This window comes from Tamandua tetradactyla, chromosome 6 (assembly GCF_023851605.1).
Source record: "Tamandua tetradactyla isolate mTamTet1 chromosome 6, mTamTet1.pri, whole genome shotgun sequence".
Taxonomy (NCBI): domain Eukaryota; kingdom Metazoa; phylum Chordata; class Mammalia; order Pilosa; family Myrmecophagidae; genus Tamandua; species Tamandua tetradactyla.
Window position 1 is genome coordinate 145,914,014 of NC_135332.1, and position 20,399 is coordinate 145,934,412.

The following is a 20,399-nucleotide window of genomic DNA, read 5'->3' on the forward strand; positions in this document are numbered from 1 at the left end:
ATTTATTTTTATTCCATATGTTCTACTCCTTTGTTGACAAGATAGATAAAAGGAGCATCAGACACAAGGTTTTCACAATCACACAGTCACGTTGCAAAAGCTATATCATTATACAGTCATCTTTAAGAAACATGGCTACTGGAACACAGTTCTACATTTTTAGGCAGTTCCCTCCAGCCTCTCCATTACATCTTGATTAACAAGGTGATATCTATTTATTGTGTAAGAATAACCTCCAGGATAACATCTCAACTCTGTTTGGAATCTCTCAGCCACTGACACTGTCTCATTTCACTCTTCCCCCTTTTGGTTAAGAAGGTTTTCTCAATCCCTTGATGCTGAGTCTCAGCTCATTCTAGGATTTCTCTCCCACTATTTATTTATTTATTTATTTATTTATTTATTTATTTATTTATTTATTTTTTAAAGGAAAGACAGAGAGAAGGAAGGAAGGATAGAAGGAAGGAAGGAAGGAAGAAAGGGAAACATTTTTAAACATTTTCTTGTTTTATTGTATTCTGTTTCTCCGTTTTTGTTACATGGGCTGGGGCCGGGAATCGAACCGAGGTCCTCTGGCATAGCAGGCAAGCACTTTGCCCGCTGAGCCACCGCGGCCCGCCCTATTTATTTATTTTTAATCCATATTTTTTACTCATCTGTCCATACTGTAGATAAAAGGAGCATCAGAACAAGGTTTTCACAATCACACAGTCACACTGTGAAAGCTATATCATTATACAATCATCTTCAAGAAACATGGCTACTGGAACACAACTCTACGGTTTCAGGCAGTATGCTCTAGCCTCTCTAATACACCTTAAACTAAAAAGGAGTTCTCTATATAATGCATAAGAATAACCTCTCAACTGTATTTGAAACTCTCAGCCACTAAACACTTTATTTTGTCTCATTCCTCTCTTCCCCCTTTCAGTCAAGCAGGTTTTCTCAATCACTTGATGCTGAGTCCCCGCTTGTTCTAGGATTTCTGTCCCATGCTGCCAGGGAGGTTTACATCCTTGGGAGTTTTGTCCCACGTAGAGAGGTGAAGGCAGGCAGTTTGCTTGTCATGTTGGCTGAGAGATAGGCCATATCTGAGCAACAAAAGAGTTTCTCTCGGGGTGACTCTTAGGCCTGATTTTTTTTTTTTATTAATTAAAAAAATTTAACAATAAACAAAACAATAAGATATCATTCCATTCTACATATATAATCAGTAATTCTTAATATCATCACATAGTTGCATGTTCATCATTTCTTAGAACATTTGCATCGATTTAGAAGAAGAAATAAAAAAGAAATAAAACGATAATAGAGAAAAAAAGTTACACATACCACACTCCTTATCCCTTGCTTTCATTTACCACTAGCATTTCAAACTAAATTTATTTTAACATTTGTTCCCCCTATTATTTATTTTTATTCCATATGTTCTACTCTTTTGTTGATATGGTAGATAAAAGGCGCATCAGACACAAGGTTTTCACATTCACAGAGTCACATTGTGAAAGCTCTATCATTGTTCACTCATCATCAAGAAACATGGCTACTGGAACACAGCTCTACTTTTTCAGGCAGTTCCCTCCAGCCTCCCCACTACATCTTGAACAACAAGGTGATATCTACTTAATGCGTAAGAATAACCTCCAGGATAACCTCTCGACTCTGTTTGGAATCTCTCAGCCATTGACACTTTGTCTCATTTTACTCTTCCCCCTTTTGATCGAGAAGGTTCTCTTAGTCTCTTGATGTTAATTCTCAGCTCATTCTAGGGTTTTTCTCAGTCCCTTGATGCTGAGTCTCAGCTCATTCCAGGATCTCTGTCCCACATTGCCAGGAAGGTTCACACCCCTGGGAGTCATGTCCCACGCAGAGAGGGGGAGGGTGGTGAGACTGCTCGTCGTGTTGGCTGGAGAGAGGGGCCACATCTGAGCAACAAAAAAGGCTCTCTTGGGGGTGACTCTTAGGCCTAAATTTTAAATAGACTTGATCTATTCTTAGGTCTGATTTTAAGTAGACTTAGTCTATCCTTTGCAGAGATCAGTTTCAAATGAACAAATCCCAAGATTGAGGTTCGGCCTATTGATTTTGTTGTCCTCACTGCTTGTGAGAATATCAGGCCTTCTCCATTTGGGGAAATTGTATTTTCCCTCTTTCTTACCACTCCACCAAGGGGACTTTGCAAGGACTTTTTTATTCATTGTTCAAAAATCACTCTGGGATTTATCAAGGCACCAGTCTGGACAAATCTACAAAATCTCATGCCCTACTCAAGGTTCCATGCACTTATGGTGTTCAATTAAACTGTCCATATAAGTTATATTAGGAGATGCACTAGTCAAAATATAAATTTTGTGCCAAATAAACATTTTTTGCTTTAGTCTCACACATAAGTTAAAGTTTTAAAATATGAATGACCATCTATTTTCAACATCCTTCAATATTGACATTCCTTTGTTCCTCATATAAAAACATTTTTAATTTTTTATTAAAAATTAAATTAAGTTTTAGTTAATTTAATTAAATAAATTTTAGTGACAAATTAAAAATGTCACTAATCTTGTCACTAGCATACAAGTTTAGTGACATTTAGTCACCAACCTTGTACACTCTAGGCATTCGTAGATTATACCTTCTCAGTCATTATCATCTATCTTTCCTTCTGATTTCATTCCCCACCTTCCTCCCTCTATCATTCTCACATTCAGCTTCATTCAGTGTACTAACATTATTGTATTATAGTTAGGTAGTATTGTGCTGTCCATTTCTGAATTTCTACAATCAATCCTGTTGCACATTCTGTATCCCTTCAGCTCCAATTACCCAAAATCTACCCTATTTCTATCTCCTGATAGTCTCTGTTCTTAACTGAAATTCCCCAAGTTCATTTGCTAATGTTAGTTCATATCAGTGAGACCATACAGTATTTATCCTTTGGCTTCTGGCTAATCTCACTCAGCATAATGTCCTCAGGGTCCATCCATGTTGTTACATACTTCATCACTGTATTCTGTTTTACAGCTGCATAATGTTCCATCGTATGTATATACCACAGCTTGTTTAGCCACTCATCTGTTGATGGACATTGGGCTCTTTCCATTTCTTGGCAATTGTAAATAATGCTGCTAAAAACACTGGTGTGCAAATGTCCATTTGTGTCCTTGTCCTCATATCCTGTGAGTAGATACCTAACAATGATATTGCCGGATCATATGACAATTCTGTACTTCCTGAGGAACTGCCAAACTGCCTTTCAGAGCAGTTGTACCATTTTACATTCCCATCAAAAGTGGTAAGTGTGCCTCTTTCTCCACATCCTCTCCAGCACTTGTCGTTTTCTGTTTATTGATAATGGCCATTCTGCTGGGTGTGTGATGATATCTCATTGTGGTTTTGGTTTGCATTTCCCGAATAGCCAGGGAAGTTGAGCACCTTTTCATGTACCATTTGGCCATTTGTATTTCCTCTTCTGAGAAGTGTCTGTTCATGTCTTTTGCCCATTTTTTATTTGGGTTGTTTGTGTTTTTGTTATTGAGTTGAACAATCTCTTTATATATTCTGGATACTAGACCCTTATCTGATATATCATTTCCAAATATTATCTGCCATTGTGTAGCCTGTCTTTTCACTTTCTTGACAAAGTTCTTTGATGTACAAAAGTGTTTAATTTTGAGGAGTTCCCATTTTATCTATTTCTTTCTTCAATGCTCGTGCTTTGGGTGTAAGATCTAGGAAACCGCCTCCCATTATAAAATTTGTAAGATATTTCCCTGCATTTTCTCCTAAAAGATATATGGTCTTAGATCTAATGTTTAGGTCTTTGATCCATTTTGAATTAATTTTTGTATAGGGTGTGAGGTATGAATCCTCTTTCATTCTTTTGCATGTGGATATCCAGTTCTCTAGGCACCATTTATTGAAGAGACTGTTCTGTCCCAGTTGAGTTGGTTTGACTGCCTTTTCAAAGATCAATTGTTCATAGATGAGAGGGTCTATATCTGAACACTCTATTTGATTCCATTGGTCAGTATATCTATCTTTATGCCAGAACCATGCTGTTTTGACCACTGTAGCTTCATAATACACTTTAAAGTTAGATAGTATGAGACTTCTGACTTCATTTTTCTTTCTCAGGATATTTTTAGCTATTTGGGGCACCCTGCCTCTCCAGGTAAATTTGGTTATTGATTTTTCTATTTCTGAAAAGTAAGTTTTTGGGATTTTAATTGGTATTGCATTACTCTATAAATCAATTTATGTAGAATTGACATCTTAACTATGTGTAGTCTTCCAATCCATGAACATGGGATGCCCTTCCATTTATTTAGGTCCTCTGTAATTTCTTTTAGCAATTTCTTGTAGTTTTCTTTTTATAGGTCTTTTGTATCCTTAGTTAAATTTGTTCCTAAATATCTTATTCTTTTGGTTGCAATTGCAAATGGAATTCTTACTAGTGTATAGAAACATTACAGATTTTTGAGTGTTGATAATGAATCTGCCACTTTGCTGTATTGATTTATTAGCTCTAGTAGTTTTTTTTTTTTTAACTTTTTTTTATTGTATAGCATAATATATATACAAAGCAACAAAATAAAAAGCAGTAATTTTCAAAGCACTCTTCAAAAAGTGGTTACAGGATAGATCCCAGAGTTTGTCATGGGCCACCATATGATCCTCTCATATTTTTCCTTCTAGCTGCTCCAGAATATAGAAGGCTAGAGGGCTTAAATATTTTTTTATCATCACAATAAACGTTTTTCCTTCTTTGATTTTTGTGAAAAATAACATATATACAAAAAAGTTAAAAATTTCAATGCACAGCACCACAATTGGTTGTAGAACATATTTCAGAGTTTGACATGGGTTACAATTTCACAATTTTAGGTTTTTACTTCTAGCTGCTCTAAAATACTGGAAACTAAAAGAGGTATCACTTTAATGATTCAGAATTCAAATTCATCTGTTAAATCCTATCTTCTATGTATAACTCCACTATCACCTTTGATCTTTCCATTCCTCTCTTTAGGGGTGTTTGGGCTATTCTAAATTTTTGATATTGGAAGGGTCTGTCACTAATATAGGGTAGGGAGATGGAACTCTCTGATGTTCTGGAGAGGCTGGGCTAGGTTTCAGGACTTATCTGGACCAGGGACCCATCTGGAGGTTGTACGTTTCTGGAAAGTTACTCTAGTGCCTGGAATGCTTGTGGAATCTTATAAATTGCCCTAGGTGTTCTTTAGGATTGGCTGGAATGGTCCTGGTTGAGTGCTGGCAGATTATGATAGGTAGCAAGGTCTAATTGAAGCTTGCGAAAGAGCAACCTCCAAAGTTGCCTCTCGACTCTATTTGACCTTTCTCTGCCACTGATACTTTATTAATTACACTTCTTTCCCCCATTTGAGTGGATGTAATTATTGATCCCATGGTGCCAGATCTGGATTCATCCCTGTGAGTCCTCTTCCATGTCACTAGGGAGATAGTTCTAGTAGTTTTGCTGTGAATTTTTTGGGGTTTTTGACATATAGTATGTCATCTGCAAACAGTGAGAGTTTTACATCTTCCTTTCCAATTTCAATGCCTTGTATTTCTTTTTCTTGTCTAGTTGCTCTGGCTAGAGCTTCCAACACAATGTTGAATAACAAAAGTGATAGTGGACATCCTTGTCTTGTTCCTGATGTTAGGGGGAAAGTTCTCAGGTTTTCCCCCTTGAGGATGATGTTATCTGTGGGTTTTTCATATATTCCCTTTATCATGTTGAGGAAGTTCCCTTCTATTCCCATCCTTTAAGTGTTTTCAACGAGAAAGGATGTTGAATTTTGTCAAATGCCTTTTATGCATCAATCGAGATATTCATGTGGTTTTCTGCTTTAATTTGTTGATATTGTGTATTACATTAGTTGATTTTCTTATGTTGAAGCATCCTTGCATATCTGGGATCAGTCCTACTTGGTCATGGTCTATAATTCTTTTAATGTGCTGCTGGATTTGATTTGCAAGAATTTTGTTGAGAATTTTTGCATCTATATTCATTAGACAGATTGGTGTGTAATTTTCTTTTCTAGTAGTATCTTTGTCTGGCTTTGATATGAGGGTGATGTTGGCTTCATAGAATGAGTTAGGCAACCTTCCCTCTTCTTTAATTTTTTTTGAAGAATTTGAGCAGAATTGGTATTAATTCTTTCTTGAATGTTTGGTAGAATTCACATGTGAAGTCATCTGCTCCTGGACTTTTCTTTTTGGGGAGCTTCTTAATGACTAATTCAGTTTCTTTACTCGTGATTTGGTTGCTGAGGTCATCTATTTCTTCTCGAGCCAATGTTGGTTGTTCATGCTTTTCTCGGAAGTTGTCCATTTCATCTACACTGTTGAGTTTATTAGCATAAAATTGTTCATAGTATCCTCTCATTACCTCCTTTATTTCTGCAGGGTCAGTGGTTGTGTCTCCTCTTCCATTTCTGCTTTTATTTATTTGCATCCTCTCTTTTCTTCTTTTTGTCAACCTCGCTAAGGGTTCATCAATCTTATTGATTTTCTTATAGAACCAACTTCTGGTTTGTTGATTTTCTCAATTGTTTTCATGTTCTCAATTTCATTTATTTTTGCTCTAGTCTTTATTATTTCTTTCCTTTTGCTTGTTTTGGGGTTAGTTTGCTCTTCTTTCTCTAGCTTTTCCAAGTGAACAGTTAATTCCTTATCTTTCGCTCTTTCTTCTTTTTTGATATAGGCATTTAGGGCAATAAATTTCCCTCTTAGCACTGCCTTTGCTGCATCCCATAAGTTTTAATATGTTGTGTTTTCATTTTCATTTGCTTCAAGATATTTACTGATTTCTCTTGTAACTTCTTCCTTGGCCCACTGGTTGTTTAATAGTGTGTTGTTGAGCCTCCATATATTTGTGAATTTTCTAGCCCTCGCATATTATTGATTTCCAACTTCATTCCTTTATGATCTGAGAAAGTGTTTTGTATGGTTTCAATCTTTTAAAATTTATTGAGACTTGCTTTGTGACCCAGCATATGGTCTATCTTTGAGAATTATCCATGAGCACTTGAGAAAAAGGTGTATCCTGCTGTTGTGGGGTGTAATGTTCTATAAATGTCTAAGTCTAGTTTGTTTGTTGTATTATTCAAATTCTCCCTTTCTTTATTGATCCTCTGTCTAGACGTTCTGTCCATTGATGAGAGTGGGGAATTGAAATCTCCAACTATTATGGTAGATGTGTGTCTATTTCTCATTTCAGTGTCTGCCTCATGTATTTTGGGGCAATCTGGCTCAGTGCATAAAAATTTATTATTGTTATGTCTTCTTGTTGAATTGTTCCTTTTATTAATACATAGTGTCTTTATTTGTCTCTTTTAATTGTTTTACATTTGGAGTCTGATTTTTTTGACATTTGTAAAGCTACTCCTGCTCTTTTCTGAATGTTGTTTGCATGAAATATCTCTTCCTAGCCTTTCACTTTCAGTCTATATTTATCCTTGGGTCTGAAATGCATCCCCTGTAGACAGTATATAGATGGGCCCTGTTTTCTAATCCATTCTGCCAGTTTATGTCTTTTGATTGGGGAGTTTAATCCATAACATTTGGTGTTATTACTGTAAGGACAGTACTTTCTTCTATCAATTTGCCTTTTGGATTTTATATGACATTTCTAATTTTTCTTCTTTTTACCTTTACTGATAGTCTTCATTTCTACGCTCTTCTCCACACCTCTCTTGCCTATCTTTTCTTATTTGTCTCTAGTGCTCCCTTTAGTATTTCTTGCAGAACCAATCTCTTGGTCACAAATTCTCTCAGTGATTTTTTGTCTGAAAATGTTTTAATTTCCCCCTCATTTTTGAAGGAAAATTTTCTGGATATAGAGTTCTTGGTTGACAGTTTTTCTCTTTTAGTATCTTAAATACATCACACAACTGAGTTGTTGCCACCATAGTTTCTGCTGAGAAATCGATGCATAGTCTTATTTGGCTTCCCTTGTATGTGATGGATTGCTGTTCTCTTGCTGCTTTCAAAATTCTCTTTCTCTTTGACATCTGACATTCTGATTAGTAAGTGTCTTGGAACATATTCTGTTTGGGGTATGCTACACTTCTTGGATCTGTAATTTTTAAGTTTTTCATAAGAGTTGGGAAATTTTCAGTGATAATTTCCTCCATCAGTTTTTCTCCTCTTTTTCCCTTTTCTTCTCCTTCTGGGACACCCACAACATGTATATTCATGTACTTCATGTTTTCATTCAATTCCCTGAGCCACTGCTCATATTTTTCCATTCTTTTTCCTATATTATCTTGTGCTTGCCAGATTTCAGATGTTCTGTCTTCCAGTTCACTAATCCTATCTTCTGCCTCTTGAAATCTAACATTGTAGGTTTCCACTGTTTTTTTTTTTAATCTCTTCTACTGTGCCTTTCATACCCATAAGTTCTGTCATTTGTTTTTTCAAACTTTCAGTTTCTTCCTTTTGTTCATTCCTTGCTTTCTTTATATCCTCCCTCAATTCATTGATTTGATTTTTTTTTTCACAAAAGAAAAAGAGAAAAAAGTTTATTGTGATAAGTGCACATCTATATGGTTATGTTGTGAACCATTGATGGTACACTTTGGATGATTACATGGTATGTGAATATATAATATCAATCAATCAATCAATAAATATTATCTTGATGAATGCACAACTATGTGATGATAATGTGAAACATTGATTGTATACTTTGGATGGATTGTATGGTGTGCGAATATACCTCAATAAAATCACATTTATTTAAAAAAGAGATAACTAATATTACCAGTTTTTTGAGCATCTTTGGAGAGAAATTGTAGGCATAAACAGGTCTCTGAATTTGTGTCCATTCCCCACATAAATGATAGCACATGCTACTGATAGAAGATAAGTCTTCGGAAGACTTCCTGAGTTAGTATACTTTCTCTGCATCTTTATTGCAGTTATTGAATCCATTGTTGAAGAGTACAGGTCTGTTACTTTGTAGAATGTCACTCAATTTGTCTAATGTTTCCTTGTAATTAAATTAAGCATGCACACTTTCAGCAGTGATACCACATAAGTGATACTGTATCTCTTAGATGTTTTGTATCAGGAGGCACCCGAAGTCAGTCTATATTAACTGCTGTTAAAGTTGAGCACTTGGTTAAGGTAGAGTCCATTAGATTTCTCCACTGAAAATTTACCAATTTTCATTTTGTAATTAATAAGTAATCCATGGATAGATTCTTTAAGACAATACGTATCTTGTTCTTCATAAAACATTCACTTTGAGATTTTTTCATACACAAATGATTTTTGCCTGAATCCATTATTACTGTGATCATTGCAAAGTAATATATATTAGTTTTATTTTCACTGTCCTCAAGCTCTGCTGAACTCTAGATCCAGGCTGGGTGAGTGTGGAGTGCCTCTTGGACCTGTCTCTGCCTCCTGATGCATTGATTTGATTTTTGATGAGGTTTTCCATGTCTGTTTGAACATTTTAAATTAACTGTTTCAATTCTTTATCTCATTTGAATTGTTGGCTTGTTTCTTTTGACTGGGCCATATCTTCAATTTTACTAGTATGATTCATTATTTTTTTGCTGGCATCTAGGCAAATAATTTCCTTAATCAGTTTATTCTGGAGATTGTTTTCACTTTTTTTTTTTTACCTAGGATTTTCTTGTTGGATGACTTTGTTGCCTCTCTGTTCTTTGACATTCAGTTCAGCTTATTCTAGGCCTCTAGCTTAGGTTTTGTTTAACAAATAAGAATTTTTCAGTTCTTGCTTTCTTGTTTCTTGCCTTGTCTGCATGGTGCCTTTTTCTCCACATTAGGTGGGTCTATTTAGGTATTATAGACCCCAGTCACATTTTTCCAGAACAAATTGACCTCCTCTCAAGAGGAAAGAGTCACCTGCATCAGTTTTCCCTGAGGGTGGGACCAAGCAGATTGAGAGACTTTTCTATGAAGCCTTTAGATCTGTGTTTTCTTATCTGGCCCAGTATGTGGCACTTGTCTGCCTATGGATCCCACCAGCATAAGGTGATGTGGTACCCTTAACTTCAACAGACTCTCCATGCTGGAGGTATGGTCGAGACAGAGGTGAGGTAGGCTGGCTTTAATCTCTTCAGTTTTCCAGACCCTGGGGTCTGAAGTCCTTGAGGAAGAGATTCCACTTGAGCTGGGTCCCATCCCTTTCCTGGGGAAGAACAGCCTCCAGAAAAGCTCTCAGACAAGCTTAATTCTGCCTGAGAAGCCATTCAGTTGTATCCAAAGAGCAGTCAAGCCATAGAAACACAGCCACAAAAATAGAAGGAAAAAAATTCCTTTTCAAAGCAGGTTCCCTGTTCCATGAGTTTGCCATTCAAGAGCTTAAGTTGGTATGTTGCTCTGTGTGTCTACAGGTCTTATATGTGCCCCCTCCTTTTCTTCAGGGCCCAGACCCTTTCAAGTATTTTGTGCTGTCTAACACAAAAAAACTCTGTTCTTCTTTTTTTTTTTTTTCTTTTTCCATCAGCCTGCCCTCTCTGTGCTGGGCCAAAACTGAGCAACCTCCACTTTTAATCGAGGTTCAGCTGAGCTGGGGTCCTATTTTTAGTAGCTAGAATTTGTTAATTAATTCCACAAATTGGAGGTTGGTAGAGCTTAGCCCCTTGCTGATAGTAAGGTCTCTTTACTTTCCCCTCTGGGAAGCTGCCTGTAGGGAAGGGATGCCAGCCACGGCGGCATGGGGGACTCACAGTTCTGGGTGGGACTGCAGCTAGTCCACCTTGTCCAGATTGGAGTATACTGTGTGTCTGGTCCCTGATGTGGCCCCAGCAGTTGTTCTGTACTGTTCCTAACTATTTATTAGCTGCTCTGGAGGACAAACTAAATCCCACACATCACTAAGCCACCATCTTGGCTCCTCTCTGCACTCGCTTTGTTTTTCAACTGAGATTACTGGTGCTCTGTGATTATCTGGGCTACCATACCAACATCTTAGATTTTTCCTTCTAGCTGCTCTAGAATATGGGAGAGTAAAAGGCATAAATATATATTTTTATTATTAAAACTGACTTTATTTTTCTTTTTTGTGATAAATAACATATATACAAAAAAGCAATAAATTTCAAAGCACAGTATAACAAACAGATTTCAGAATTTTGTATAGGTGGAAACCAGGTTTTTAGTTTATTTGTCCATCCATGCATTCATTCACCCATCCATCCAACAAATATTAATTAATCATCTTTGGCCTTCCAGTGATGGTACAGACAGTATGGGAGTGGATTGGATATCCAAAGGCAGATGGGGCCTGGTTCATCACCTCAGACAGGCCACAGTCCAGGACAGACACAGTCCCATAAACCAAAAGCCATAATTCATCGTGGTAAATGCTGTAATAGGCGTATTTCAGAACACCAGAGGGTGTGACCACCTCCTGGAGGGTTCTCAGGTGGCTTTTCAGAGGACCAGTGCCCACTGTACCAGAAAGCCAGAGGAGAACTCAGAGAACCAGAGAGGGCATTTCAGGCAAATGAAACAGGAGGTGAGAAATATTGGGTATAAAATAGCAGGTTGCATGGAGTCCAAGCAATCAGTATTGCTGAACTGTGCAGAGTGAGTGACAAGGAGAAGGAAGCTGAGACTGGTGAGGAAGGCAGTCACTCTCTTTTGAAGAGTCCTGCCAGGCCAGGCTGGTGGGCTGGGCTTTATTCTCCCAAAGAGGAGTCCAGGGTCAGGTATACAGTCTTGCTTTTGCTGGATGAATGAGTGAATAAATACCTTATGGAATATTCCTAAACTGTCAAAATTAAAAACAAACAAACAGCCCTTAAGTTTAATCTTGTTTGTATCTATTCTGGGAAATGCAGAGAAGGCTTATAGAAGAAAAATGTCCTATAATTCTTCTATCATAAGAACATTTGGTATCATTCCATTCAGTAGTGAAGGATTTTGAATGTAGGCCTGATTGATCAGAGAAATTATTTACACATATTATAGCAGCAGCAGCAGAGAGGTGGGTTGGGGACAGGGAGAACAGTGGGAAATGTATTGCAATAGTCTCCATAAGACCCAACCAAAGTAAGGAAATGGTGGCAGGGATTCCCAGGAAAGCAATTGGGAGAGTTCTCCCTAAGTCAGCCACTGAAACAGAAACTATTAAATAGAGACAAAATAATATGTTCAAAATAATTATTTGTTTAATAAAAGTTGACAACTGATTGTGTGTTTGTGTGTGAGTGTGAGCTGGTGGGGAGACCCCATACCTAACTAGGAGAAAAATGTCCACGGTGATTCCCAGATTAGCCAAGGTGGAGAGTACAGAAGACTTTTGGGTTGAGGTTGATATGCTAGTAGGATGTTTCATGGGGGTGTTTGATAGACAGTATTTTGGGTTTAGAATTCAAGAGAGGGGAGTGAGTTGAGAGGCCTCAGTTTTTCTAAGGAGGACTGTCTTTTTGGAAAGTCAAAATAAACATGGTTCAGAGAGGCCTCTGATTTTCTGATAGGAGTAAACCAAAAGAAAACCCATCTGTGTTGGATTTCACCCAGCACTGTAGAGTAAGCATGGTTGTCTGCGTATAGCTAACATTGGTGCCTCTTGGGCATAATACCATTCACTTCCATGTCCTTTTAGAATTTGCTAATGTGTTTTAGGGTATGGAATCCCTTTGTCTTCAATTCTGCATTTACTAAGTGATTTTGATTGATAGCCTACAACATTCTAGGTGCTTGAGACATAACTATCTACAATCTCGTGGAGGTTGTAGTCTAATCACAGATGTCAAAAATTAAGATGGGACTTGAAGTGTGGCCAGAAATTAGCCTGGCAAAGGTATGGGTGGGGTGAGGTTGGGGCCCTGAGGGTATGGGATGGTCTTTGTGTGATGCCCACAAGACCTGGAAAGTCAAGGAAAGTTGGCTGTGCCACAGCACATGGCATATTAAAGAGACCCAAAGAAGTAAAATGCATGTCCCTGACTCAAGGCTCTTCCTTTCCTGTCTTGCTTATCTTTGAAGCAAATCATCTACTCATTTCTTTCTTGAGTTGGTTACACCTTCCTTATTCTGTCATATCCTCAAGTCTTTTTATAAATGATCCCCCTTGGCTGGAAAACCTTCCTAACTGACTTGACAAATTCCTACTCGAGCTTAGCTACCTGTGGAGCAAAACTCTAGGCTTCCAGAGCTCCCTGGGCAAAGTTCAGTTTTACCTCAGGATCACTGAGTATTGACATTTTATGTTTGTCATCCTCAGAAGATGATAGGAAGTATGTTTTATTCATCTTATTTCTATCTAGTACTTAGCATACCTGATACAATGTAAACCCTCAAAACTGACATATGAACTAAAGACTTAAAATTGATTTTATTTTAATTAAAAGATACTTATAAGTCCCAGGCTCTCTAAGTGCTTTAAAATAATTAATGTATTTAATTATAAGAAAAGTCCTATGAGGTACAATTATCATTATCTCCATTTTACCAATGAGGAAAGCAAGATGCACTTTAGTTAGTAGTGGAGCTGAGGTTCGAACCCAGGCAATCTTGGCTCTAGATCTCTGTTCTTGGCCTCCCAAATCCAACTGACTGGGTTGGATGAGTAGAAACCATAGGAATTACACAAATACTCTTTCATCTCAGAATAGTGAAGACTGCTGTTTGGGTACAGAGGGGTTTGGTAAAGGAAAATCTGGAGATTTAGCAAAACACCAAGAACAAGCAAGAAAAATCTCCTAACCAATCAAACAAATCTAAACCTACTATTCTTGTGTTTAAAACTGTGGCAGATAAATGTAAACAGTAGGGCAATTAGATGGTGGTCAGAAACACAGCTACTGGGTGTGTCCCTTTTCTCAAGTGTTACTTTTTCAATTTTTTTTTTTTTTTTTGTATGGTCAGGCACCAGGAATTGAACCTGGGTCTCTGGCATGGCAGGCAAGAACTCTGCCACTGAGCCACCGTTGCTCACCCTTCAATAATTTTTATTGGTTGTTTAAATAGTAATGAAGTGCATTCAAAGAAAAATTGTGAACTGGGCATGAGCTCTTTAGAATGGTAGTAAGGGTGGTCTTGCTAATTAGATGCTTGCTCCCTTGTTGGCTAACAGTGCAGCTCCATGCTCACCCATGACTCCTCTGAATAGCAGCCTTGGAGTCTGCCATCAGTCTGGAGGGCCAGTCCCTGTTCTTTCACATGATGCTTATTGTAACTCCCAAGATGTTTTCTGTCTATTCAGGGGCACAGATGTCCAGATTCACTGTCCACTCACATTGCTTCTTTTCCCTTCACCTGCTCCGAAGGTAGGGGAGGGCACGGGAGGTGTTCAGGCCCAGGGGTGCCCAAACATGGCCACCTGAGACAGAAGATACAGCAGAATTATGGGTGTTTCTTGATTGTTCTGTTCCTATCTTTACCCATTTGTCTCTGTTTCATTGTCATTCAGGCTAGTCACCTTTAACCATCTCCCAGCTGTAGTTCCTGGAGAACTTCCCATTTTAATTTCTTTGCTTATGTTGGTGGCTTGCACTACACATGTTAGCCTGACTGATGGTTGGTGATATTTCCAGGTTCCTCGAGACAAGAGACTGCTGTCTGTAAGCAAAGCAAGTGACAATCAAGAAGACCAGGATAAAAGGTATGGAGTTGTGCAAAGGAATATGCCTGGGGCCCCAAATAACTTTTTCTATATATTTTTTTAGAACAACAGTATTAAACTATGAAATTGTTCTGGAGAGAAGTTGGGAGGTATGGGAGTCAAGAAGCTTAGCTTCCTCTATCAGTCTGTTAGAATCTGGATCAAGACCAGATCTCTCAGCAGGGAAAGCAAATTGCAATTTTTGGTTATGTATCTAAAGGGTCATCAGACACCTTCTTCAGAGGAAGCTTAAAATTCCAAGAGTTAGAAGTGATATATGTTGGCTGGTTCCCATTGCTGGGATCAATTTTTCTGATCAATCCCATGGCTATAGAATTGCGAGCAGACCTTGATGGGGTGAGTTACCTGAAGGATCACTTTGACTAGGGGTGAGAGGCAGGAGGTTGGGCTGGTTCTCAGCCAAGGCAGGCAGCTGGTGGAGAGCCCTGAAAAGCAAGGTTCACCCTCAGACAACACTGAAGATGTTGGAAACCATTATGTGACACCCTTTCTTGCCCTCCTAAGTTAAGAACCAGGTGAAAATAAGCATAGATGGGCATATTGAAATTGAAAAGGGAAGAAAAAGCAGCTTTATTTCTGATGAAATGAGTCAGAGAAGGTGTTTGAATTCTTAGCTGGTTTCCTTTCAATCCTGACTTAGATAAATCTATGTACCCAGTCCCGAAACGACTTCAGAACTCTGAAGGAACAGGCCACTTGTGGCATGGCAGGGGGTGACTGGAATGCCCCCTCTCGTTGACCTGGAAGGTACAGAAGGGACTAAACTTCCCTGCTCAACTACTTCTCCCAAACTCACTAATCAAATAAATATCTGCCCCTGCAGAGGGATGGAGAAAAGTCAGTGTTTTCCTATGGGAGATTTTTTCACATAGAATATGAAGCTGGGAGAAATGAAATCCCCACTAGCATATATGTCAGAATTGTACTTGGCCTTGATAGAAACAGGTTATGACACTATTATTTATCTTGTGATATGGCTAGTGGAGAGGGGCCATGCCAGCAGCCAGTAGCCTGCAGCCTAGGTGGTTGATGGTTATTTTTGTGATTTCAATGAAACACCTATAGAAGAAGTGGCAGTGGTGTATGGATTAAATGCTTTGTATAGACTAACATGACTCAATAGACTTCTGGTTGAATGTAATTTTGAAGGGTATCATTTGATTGGAGTGTATTCATAATTTAAGGTGCCATGTGCTAATATGATATCACTACAATGATTTGTCTTCATGAGTTATTTAGAAAAACAACAAAATCTCACTATGATCCAAAAATTTTTTTGAACTATACTTAAATGCGCCATTCTTGGCATTATAGTTTTCTTGTATATTTGGTACAATTGTAAATCCTAATTCGGGCAGTATCATAATAATTCTTATTTTTTTCTAATTATTCATTTTCTGGATGTCTCTCTGAAGTCTCTAACATTAGCTTCTAAAGCTAATGCTGTTTTACAGAGCTATAGTTACACATGACAGGATCGTGCTGAATCTTTGATTTCCTGGTGATATGGTACTTGTGATTCAACTAGGCACTTTTATACAGTGCTGTAGTTTGCTTATTTCTCAGTTTGTAAGAACTCCAGAAAATGCTTTGCCTCTGTTTCTTGTTTAGAATTCATACATTTTGCATACATGCATACATGAGTTAAGCTCATGCATACATGAGTTAAAGGATTAAGAAAGTTGAACTGAAGTGTGGACTCTTAACTATAGAGAAGTTGTTTGAATATTTTGGCAAAGCCAGTGAGTCTGTGCATGTGTGGTGCCCAGAGATGTGGAGACTGGGAGTTGCTTTTGTAGCTAGTCAGTGTAGATCAACCCTTCTAAAGTACTCAACCTGCAAAACATTATCCATAAGACATTAGTAGTTATTCCTCCACAAGGGGTCTAGGATGACACGGGTTTGGGGAATGCTGGCTTATGGTTGAATAGGCGAAAGAAAGACTTTACCATGTTCACAATCTTTGTGACTCCCCACCAGCAGTCTTGTTATGGCAGTTTTGTTGTGGTTTTCAAACTGATTTTTATCATGCATTCCTTTCTTTGAGGAATATCTATTAACATTCCATGCAGTTTTCTGAACAATGGAGTTTAGGGAATGCTGACATAAACAGGTTGTCTGGGTTTTGGCATCATCCAGCTAACTTGATGTTGATTGAATGTCATTTCCACTGTGTATTATATATAGATTCACTGTCTTGACTTGGTCATGAAACCTTATGTTCTGTTGCAGAATGTTGGTAGACTTGTGATTTTATTCCCTAGAGATTATTTTCTAGAATGATTTCTACAGATCCATCACAGACACAGTGAAGTTTTACAATTTTTCTGTTAGCTTTTTTTCACATGGAGCTACTCTTCCGTCAAGCTTCATTTTGAAGTTTAATCTGAAAAATCAAAGCTAAAAATACCAAGTCCTGCTTAGTAGAAAAGCTCAGAGGCTAATGGACTTCCTTCTTTACAGAGAGGAACCACGAGGACCCAGTTCATGGAGGAACCAATTTTATTTGAGTATTTCTCTCAAGGAGAGATGCCAGTAAGCCCCAGAAAGCACATGCTAGTCTGAGATGGAGTTCCATGCAAAGCATGTATTTTCTCCCATATCACACAGAATAACTGATTAGTAAATGAGGAGTCCCAAATTTTGTTGGCCAAAGGGATTTTACTGTGATCATTTGTTAACAGTAATTTTCTGTTAACTAAATCTTCTTTGCTCCTGCTGTCTCCTAGAATTTCTTGGTATTAATAGAATGTATTTCATCCTAAGCATGACAAGAATTAATTATATAAATCCTCTCTTTTTCCTTGGTCCCAGTCAGGAGATCTGACATCTGGGAGATCTTGTCTTATATCAGCCCAGTAACATTACTTCCTTAAGCCCCAAAGGTAAAAGTATCAACAAACTCATGTTATTCCTTAATTTGACTGAAATATTTTAAAGATAAACTTTCACATATTGTGTTTTGTTTTCTATTAGTTTAGCCCCAAATTATCCTTTTGACCCCTTTCCCCCTGCCCCTTTTGAAATTACTCACTATATTCATTCTCCACCTCTTTTTTGATGGGGTGGGGGCTATTTTAAAACTTTGTCTTTTGAAAGTTTCAAACAAACAGGGAAATAGAGAAGAAAATATACTCATCCATCCTTTCCAAATACCCATCCTGGATTCAGCAATGATGCATTTGTGTCACGTCTACTTAATCTCTTTTTTTCTCACCCTCCCTTCCTTTTCTTCTTATTATTTTAAACAAGTCCATGTCATCATGCCACTTCACTTCTTTTGTCTTCTTATCTGCATCTTTGAAAAACAGGACATGAAAAATAGGGCATTTCGTTACATAATCTTAAAACTATTAGCATACCTAACTAATAACAGTGCTTCCTTAATATCACCTACTGTCCAATTGATTTCATTTTTCCTCAACAATTCCATTGCATCCTAAGTGCCTCTTTAATTTGTTCAGATAAGGATCCAAACAAGATCTACTCATTACATTTGATTATTTTGTCTGTTAAATCTCTTTTAATGCAGATCAGTCCTCCCACCTTAACCCCTTTTTTCATGCCTTTGAAGAAACAAGAAACTCGATTCATCAAGATGTCCTACATTGTTTTGTCTGATTGTGTCCTTTTAATGTTAAGTTGTTCTTCTACCTCCTGTATTTTCTGGAAGCTGGAAGTCAGATCTAAAAGCTTGGTTACATTTAGGGTAAAAAATAAATATATTTGCAGTAATACTTTTGAATCCTTCAGCTTGCATGACAGCAGGAGCTGGCTATGTCTGGTTGTACCACTTTTAGTGCTGCAAAGATTGAGTGGTGGATTCAGGTGGTGTCCATGGGCCCTTCTGTTCTAAAGGTTGCATCAGCCCTTTTCCTAATGACATTTGCATCCACCAATTATTGCCTGCATCGCTTATCTTACTAGAACTTGCAAAATGATGATTTTCTAATTCTATCATGTTGGGCGGGGCCGTTTTTAACACACAGAAACTGTCTTGGCACCAGTGAAGCCCAGAGTAATTTGAGTGGAGGAGAAAACCGAGTTCAGGTCCTAAAGACCGTTCCAGTGAACCTTTCCCTAAATCAAGACCACCTGGAGAATTCAAAACGTGAGCAATACAGCACCAGCGTCCCTGAGAGCCCAGCCATCCTCCCCGTGTCAGGAATCGCGGTGGTGAAGGCTGAAGAGTTCACGCCGGTGTTCATGGCCCCACCGGTGCACTATCCCCGGGGAGACGGCGAGGAGCACCGTGTGGTCATCTTCGAACAGACTCAGTATGACGTGCCCTCCATGGGCGCCCACAGCACCTATCTCAAGGACGACCAGCGCAGCACCCCAGACAGCACTTACAGCGAGAACTTCAAAGACGGGGCAAGCGAGGTGAGTCCCCACTGCTTTCAGAACCTCAGGAACCTCGGCTCGGCCCTGTAGCTAATTTTTTCTCCATTTGCTTTGGAAGTGGGATAACTGAAGCAAATCGTGGGTTTAGTTTTTTTTTTTTTTCTTCTTGTCTCCTCTGTTTCTGTGTATCTTTCTTTATAAACAGATTATAATGCCCCATTGGTATTTGTGTGGGTAAGAATATTTCTGTTTTGCTGGACTCTTCGCAGATGGATTCCTTTGCTTTTAGTTTTAGTCTTAAAATTAAATATTTACGAGGAATTAAGAGATGTCTGCATGGAAGCTCCTTACTTTGCAAAGTTTTTGCATTGAACTTTTTTTTTTTAACTTTTTTTATTGTATGGTATAGCATATATACAAAGCAAAGAAGTAAAAAAGCAGTAGTTTTCAAAGTACTCTTCAAAAGTGGTTACAAGGTAGATCCCAGAGTTTGTCATGGGCTACCATATGTTCTTCTCATATTTTTCCTTCTAGCTGCTCCAGAATATAGGAGGCTAGATGGCTTCAATTCTTTTTTATCACCACAGTCTACTTTTTTTCCGAACAATAACATATATACAAGAAAGCTATAAATTTTCAAGCATAGCACCACAATTAGTTGTAGAACATATTTCAGACTTTGACATGGGTTACAATTTCACAATTTTAGGTTTTTACTTCTAGCTGCTCTACCTGCTCTAAAATACTGGAAACTAAAAGAGGTATCAATTTAATGATTCAGCATTCATATTCATTTGTAAGTCTATCTTCTATGTATAATTCCACCATCACCTTTGATCTTTCCAAACCTCTCATTGGGGTTGTTTGGGCTATTGCAATTCTAAATTTTTGATAATGGAAGGGTCTGTCACTAATATGGGGTAGGGAGATGGAACTATCTGAAGTTCTGGAGAGGCTGGGCTCGGTTTCAGGACTTATCTGGACCAGGGACCCATCTGGAGGTTGTAGGTTTCTGGCAAGTTACTCTAGTGCCTGTAACCCTTGTGGAATCTTATATATTGCCCAAGGTGTTCTTTAGGATTGGCTGGAATGGTCTTGATTGGGGTTGGCAGGTTATGATAGGTAGCAAGGTCTAACTGAAGCTTGCATAAGAGCAATCTCCAGAGTAGCTTCTCGACTTTTTTTGAACTCTCTCTGCCACTGATACTTTATTAATTACACTTTTCCCCCCTTTTGATCAGGATGTAATTATTGATCCCATGGTGCTAGATCTGGATTCATCCCTGGGAGTCTTCTCCCACACCACCAGGGAGACTTTCACCCCTGAATCTCATGTCCCATGTAGGGGGGAGTTCAATGAATTTCACTTGCAGAATAGGGCTTAGAGAGACTAGGCCACATCTGAGCAACAACAGAGGTCCTCTAG

At 38.2% G+C, this 20,399-nt stretch overlaps 1 protein-coding gene across 5 annotated transcripts in view; it reads left to right on the forward strand.

Moving 5' to 3' along the window:
* GRHL2 (grainyhead like transcription factor 2) overlaps positions 1-20,399 on the forward strand; it is a 210,747-nt gene that overhangs the window by 61,472 nt on the left and 128,876 nt on the right. For all 5 annotated transcript variants that reach the window (XM_077167375.1, XM_077167372.1, XM_077167373.1 and 2 more), the window contains exons 3-4: positions 14,541-14,608; positions 18,619-19,012. In XM_077167375.1, the coding sequence (XP_077023490.1) occupies positions 14,541-14,608; positions 18,619-19,012 (462 nt within the window). The remainder of the gene's footprint in view (positions 1-14,540; positions 14,609-18,618; positions 19,013-20,399) is intronic.